The sequence below is a fragment of the Carassius carassius genome, chromosome 42 (assembly GCF_963082965.1).
Source record: "Carassius carassius chromosome 42, fCarCar2.1, whole genome shotgun sequence".
In the NCBI taxonomy this organism is placed as follows: domain Eukaryota; kingdom Metazoa; phylum Chordata; class Actinopteri; order Cypriniformes; family Cyprinidae; genus Carassius; species Carassius carassius.
The window spans coordinates 12,834,824-12,841,810 of NC_081796.1; the positions used below are offsets into that span (position 1 = coordinate 12,834,824).

The 6,987-nt window shown below is 32.3% G+C and overlaps 1 protein-coding gene across 1 annotated transcript; it reads left to right on the forward strand.

Moving 5' to 3' along the window:
- Positions 1-4,026: 4,026 nt before the first annotated feature.
- LOC132124183 (uncharacterized) lies at positions 4,027-6,427 on the forward strand. The gene is made up of 6 exons (XM_059535074.1): positions 4,027-4,113; positions 4,698-5,015; positions 5,119-5,367; positions 5,464-5,557; positions 5,696-5,738; positions 6,158-6,427. Exons 2-6 carry the CDS (start codon positions 4,745-4,747, stop codon positions 6,419-6,421), a joined length of 921 nt encoding a protein of 306 aa, XP_059391057.1. The 5' UTR covers positions 4,027-4,113; positions 4,698-4,744; the 3' UTR covers positions 6,422-6,427.
- The last annotated feature ends 560 nt before the right edge of the window (positions 6,428-6,987 follow it).

Genomic DNA, 6,987 nt, shown 5'->3' on the forward strand with positions numbered 1-6,987 from the left:
GTTCACTCCTCTCATTTTATATAGGGTTCAGGTCAGAGGACTGGTATGGCTATAGCAGAAGCTTGGTTTTGAGCTCAGTGACCCATTTCTGTGTTGTTTTTGAGGTTATTGTTTGGATTATTGTACGGTTGGAACATCCAAACATGGCCCATTATAAGATTTCTAACAGAATCAGTCACGTTTTGATTTTTTATCTATTGGTATTTGATGGAATCAAAGATGTCATGTATCTAGGCAAGACATCCAGGACCTCCAGCAAAAATATAGGTCCACTACATAAAAATACAGCTGTATATTTCATTGTACACATGGGGTACTTTTTATCCCCGTGTGCACCAAACCCATCTTGAGTGTTTGCTGCTAAAAAGCTAATTTTTTTGTTTCATCTGACCCTAGAAGCCAGTCCCATTTGAAGTTCCAGTCATGTCTGATAACTGAATATGCTTTAGTTTGTTTCTGGATGAGCCAGGATAATTTTTCTTGAAACCCTCCCAAACAACATGTGGTGATGTAGGTTCTGTTTGACAATTTTTTGAAGGTTTTCTGACTCCGAGACTCGGCTATTTTCTGCAATTCTCCAGCTGTGATCTTTGCAGAGTCTTTAGCCAGTCAAACTCTCCTCCTCACAGTGCATTAAGAGGATATAGACACGCGTCCTCTTCCAGGCAGTTTCATAACATTTTCTGTTGATTGGAATTTCTTAATTATTGCCCTGATGGTGGAAATGCGAATTTTCACTGCTCTAACTCTTTTCTTAAAGCCATTTCATTAATTTGTGAAGCTTAGTCATCTTTTGCTGCACATCAGAAATATATATATTTTTTCTCATTGTGGTGGATGATTAAGGGAATTTGGGCTTTGTTTTTCCTCCTATTTATATTTTTGTGAAAAAAGAAAGCCATGGCTGGATAATTTCATGTTCATAATCACCCTGGATTACTCAAAATTGTGAACATGAATGGGAATATACTTCAGAAATATTTTAGTCAAAAGAATTTGTAGGGGTGCCAATAATTGTGTCCAACATGTATTTGAGAAAAACATTCATTTCATAATGATATTATGAATAAATAGCTGCCGTTATTGTGCAAAAGATACAACTGGATTATAAAGCCTCCTAAAAGCAAACACAAGATAAAATGCACTTAAAGAACGTTTGGATTATGAACTGGGTTGAGCGAGCACCGCTGAGTGTATTGAGCGAGCGGAATCTTCAGAAAGGTGCTCTGCGCACATAAGAAAAATATTACCAATCCGCTCCACGCATGCTTAAGTTGCTAGGCCTATTTTACAAGCGCTTTGTTTCTTTAACTGTTTATATATATACTAGTTAAATTACAATCAGTTGTTAAAGGGGACAGCTAACATTATTTTTTTAAGATTACGTGCTTCTGTGGCTTGAGAGTGTTAGCTAACAGTAAACCGACAGGAAATGCTTTGACAAAATGAATTGCAGACAAGCTTTATGAATCTGCTGTAAGTTAGAACAGAAAGAGTGAGTGTTCACTACTTCAGACTGTGGTGATAATTAATGGTTTGTTAATTAATACATTTTTATGTGAGGCTGTCTGTAAGTTACAGTGTAACAGATGTTGCAAGCTAGCTAACGGTAATGTTAACAATGTCTTATAAATTCAACACAAGTTATGAGATGATGATATCTAATAAACAAACGGTGTAATATCACATATCCTTTTCTTTGTAAAATGACATAAAACAGTAGAAAAGGAAAAAAAGGAAGAATCTATAGTGACGCCTGTGGTTCCTATTAATATCTTCCTGTAATGACATTACATTGGGGGTGTAGCACAATGTCACAACATGAGACAAAGAGAAAAAAATTAGGGATGTCTGCTTCTTATACCTCTACTTTTCTGAGGTAAGACATTTTGGTAACACTTTATAATAACTTTCATTAAAAAACATTATATAATGTTTAACTAGTCATTACTTAATATATATTCACATATCTAGAATATGAGATAATGTGTCTGTTTCCTAATGAACTTATTAAACATTACCAAATGATTAACAGATAATTACATGTAAATTGAAATGCTTACAAACTTTCAATTCATATGATAATGATTTTTATTTTTAATCTTCAAATGATTTTGACAGATGGTTTACAATGATTCAAAGCTTCATTAATAAATCATTAACAAACATTATATAATGCTTAACTGATCATTAGTTAATGGTTACAAATGTCATTAAACTGTCAATGTGTTTAAAAAATCTACAAACGATTTTTACAGAAATTATACAATATTTACAAGCTTATTTGTTGAATGATATTAAACTTCAACTCAAATATTAGCTTATGCTCATTTTTACATTTACATATGTTGTGGAAAATATAGCTTTATTAGTCATTTTAAGAACTTCGCAAACTGTTTTTGTGTAAATATATTTATTAATTCATAATCACAGCCTTTAAAGGTCATATATTTGGTCTTTATTTAATTTAAATCATGTATTAATTTTTTGCTAATGTTTTTGAAAGTACCCAATCTAAAGTGGAAACTATTCATCAATTATAAATGCTTATAAACATTTATTCATGAGCAGTCACATTGCAAAAAGTGTCCCAAAATCTGTACGAATAATTCATCATTTGTTCATGTTTTTACAATACCCAATTTAAAGTGGAGACTAATCATCAAGTGTAAAAGGTTTTTTTTTTTTTTTTTTTTTTTTTACATTGGACTTTTAGCTACTTTAACAATGTTTGTTTAAATGGTTAAGCTTAGCTAAATGCTTGGTAAAGACATATCACACATTGTAATTTTGGTGCAAAACATGTTTTTAATCACTTCAACACTTATGATTTAAAAAAAAAGTTACAAAAATAGTGTTTTGACTGTACTGGTCATAAGACAAAAGTGTCTTTTCCATTTTGTCTCCATTTTGCATAGGAAAGAATGGAATTTACAAGAAAAGCTTTTAATCATTGCAGAACATCGTTAAAAATTATTTGCAAATTTTCAAGATGTGAATGATCATATGAATTAGAAGTCTAATGACATTTGTAAACATTTTAATTTACATGAAATGTGTATTTTTAGCTAATGTTTAATACATTTATAAGCAAATTATTTCATGTTTCTAGATATGTGAATATATACTGTATGAACTAATGATCTGTTAAGCATTACATAATATTTGTTAATGATTTATTAATGAAGGTTTTTATTAAGTTACCGAAATTTCATTCTTGCAATTTCTTTCTCACATAAAATATTTATTTTATATATATGTTTTAACTTGAAAACCAACCTGTTAATTAATTTCAGAGTCTTTAAATATAACAAGAATTGAGAGCTGTGAGTTGTTTTGGGTGAAAGATTGCAGTAGTTTCTCAGCTGACCATAAGTTCCTGTGAGTTTTCTGATGAATCAAGTAACTCAGGCTCAGTCATATTTTCTTATGAAATGTTTTGAGCATAATAAATGTATTTTGTTTTCGGCACAACGTGAAAATAATTTAGTATAACCTGTATTCATGCATGTTTTTTAAGAGAAGTTTTAGTGAATGAAAATGTTTGTCGCTGCTGCGCCAGTAAATGTGGTCACCCTAAAGAGTTGACTTATACATTTTAACAGTGGATAAATAAAATAAGTAAAAAAGCATCTGCTTGAGTGTAACAGTGAAAATGTAGCAACTCATCCTTATAGATAGAAGCAGGCAACAAATATAGTAACGCAGTAATGTTGTTAAATGACGTGATATATGTATTTTGTGTTGTATAGTGATGAAGTGTACTGTGATGGTGTTTTGGACTCTTTTGTGGCTACTGTATAGTCCAATGTTATCCCCTCTACGAACCCCGATGGCAGGAAATCAGTTCACTTCCTTTATTTTCATCGGCTTTGTTTTGGGACAAGCTCACTCAGGTTGGTCGATCTTTGTTGTCATTATGAATAAAGATGTGTATGATTATAATGTGTACTAATAGGAATTAAAAACCAAATGCTCATTTCTTCATGCCTCTTGTGTGACTAATGTGTTTTTATGTTCTGGAAATAGAGCCAAATGTGTTCAGAACTACATTTAACCCCGATACAGCTGATTCATCTGATTCAAGAAAGACTGTGAAAATCATTGTCAGAGGTAAATATCATTCAGTCTTTAAAAAGAAATGAAAATATGAATTAATTACAAAATATAATGATATTAAATAAGTTTTATACTATGCATGTCAACAAACTGCATTTTATTTTTAATTCTGTAACATTATAAAACTATATATATAGTGTTCCTGTAGCACAATTGGTAGAGCACTGCATTATCAAGCGCAAGGTTGGGGGTTCAATTCCCCGGGAACACATGATATGTAAAAATTGATAGCTTGAATGCACTGTGAGTAAGTCGCTTTGGATAAAAGCGTCTGCTAAATGTAATTTAATTTAATTTAATTTAATTTAATTTAATTTAATTTAATTTAATTTAATTTAATTTAATTTAATTTAATTTAATTTAATTTAATATATTCAGTGTTGAGGGGTTGCATTTCTTATGCATGTAGACACATAGTAATAATATAGATAAAAGACAAAATATTTCAAATATTGGTAGCAGTGATTTTACCTTGGGAAACCATCAGTCTACAAGTGCAAGTGTGAAAACCCAACTTTCTAACATGACTATGCATTGTGAGGTTTCCTTAATGCTGTCTGTCATCACTTACCTTGTAGACTCACCACAACCTCCTAAACTTAATCCCAGTGAGCTACCATATGTGATGGAGGAAAGTACAGTGAATCTGAGCTGCTCTGCAGAAGCCCCCTGCCCCACACAACGTCCTACAATATCATGGTCTAACATCTCTGAATCTGCCTGCATTACAACACAGTTACAGGAGAAACCTGATAAAACCCAGTCAGTGTTTTCATACATGACCTTCAAAGCTTCATACACTGATCACAAAAAGAACATCACCTGCACTGCTACATATCCAAGAAATACACATGATACCTCTTCTGCTGAGACCACCGTGATACTACGAGTCCTGTGTAAGAGATTTGGAGTACTTTTGTGTTTCTCATCAACCTTGATGTGATAAAAATTAATAGGTATCAATTTTTAACCCCATGTGTGCTTGTGTTTTTCTTAAAGTTCCTCCAAAAGAAACTCACATCATCATTACCCCATCTGTTGGCACTAATGTGACTTTGACCTGTAAAAGCAAAGGCAGTCCATCAAATAACCTGAGCTACACCTGGTACAAACGTGGGCAGGAGATGCCTATAGCTTGGGAAAAAAAGATTAATTTAAGTATAACTCATAGTCAAGCATCATACTTCTGCATTGCACAAAATAAACATGGAAAACTGTCATCAAAAGATTTCCAACTCCAAGATGATAGTAAATAAAGCATTGTTTTTTTTTAATGTTCAGATATATTCTGGATTCACAAATACTGTTTGAAATACACTCTTCAGTAATCCTTTTGTATTTTAGGACAGAGTGAATTCTCTCATGTGGTGATATATGGCTGTACAGGAGGACTTTTGGCTTTTGTTCTGTTGTCTGCGGGGTTTTTTTACCGTATGAGGTAAATATATAATAACAGAAATATAGTTAATGTGTGCAATGTTGTATTTTTTTATTGGATGTGTGTATAATTTATGAATGTATTTATGTTTTATATTTACTTTTTTATTTGTATATTTTATTTTATTTTTTGCAACAGAACAAAAGCTTCAAGACAGGGCCATGTCACAGGAAAAGATCAGGTGCAGTTCAATAAACAAGATGTTAACATTGAGTAACTTGAATTTTAAATGCCAGCTGTTTTGTCCACAGCAACTAAATTTGTTCCAAACAGAGCCACAGCAGAATTAACCATTGCATGGCTGTGTCTCAAACGTAGCAGTTTGATTCGGGAATGAAACAGTGTTTTTGAACCAATCAGTTGAGTGAATAATACAGTGTCTTAATCATTAAAAAATAAAAAAATAAAAATAAAATTGGATCGTGATTGGATCTGTGTATATGAACAAATCAGTTGAATAAAGTAAGAGTCACACTAAAAGGTGACTAAAAGACTAATTCACTTCACTTACAGTAGGATCTTCTCAAACAATGCTTATTTTACAGCAGAAGGAAAGCGATTAAAAAACTAATAAAACAAAATCTCACCTCTTTTCCTCAGGCTGAAGATAAAAACAGAGACATGAGGGCTATCTATGTTAACAATGATATTGTGATCAGCAAGAATGGTGAGAAGAAAGGAACTGATGATCTCCACTATAGTGAGATTGACTTCTCCAAACTCCAGACAGGCCACAAGACAAGGGAACACCCAAACAATGGTCCAGTGACAGTGTATGCTGTGGTTCAAATGATAGAGAGAAAGAGACAAATCAACAGTGACCAGCAAATGGACCAACTTTATGCTGAGGTCCAGAAAAAGTGATTTTTTCTTTTTAAATGTTAAATCTTGCTATTGTGCAGAGACATGTGACACTTGTCAACCATAGACAGTCATCAATTTTTTCACAAATGCTTTAATAACATCTCTGACGAATGGTGTAACGCTGTCTAAATAATGAAATAATACTTTAGACTCCAGCAGCTACAAGGAATATATATCAAATAATATTAAATGCTCTTATAGTGCTCTTAAATATATTGATATTGAATGCTGGTTACGTGAATGGTATAATATATAAATATTCATATAAATAAAATATTAAAGGGGTCCTATTATGTTTAAATAAAATGAAATAAGAGGAAATAAGGTCCGGTTGTTATTAACTTGTGTATTAAATAAATTCAGTACACACAGACTGAAGTAGTTTAAGTCTTTGGTTCTTTTAATTGTGATGATTTTGGCTCACATTTAACAAAATCCCACCAATCCCAATCCCATACAACACACGTTGCAACATTTTTATGCAGGACTCCTCAGTCCACACTAAGAAGAAAAAAGCCCATAAAACCCCAGTTTATACAAACGTTTTATGGTAAAACCAAGACAAA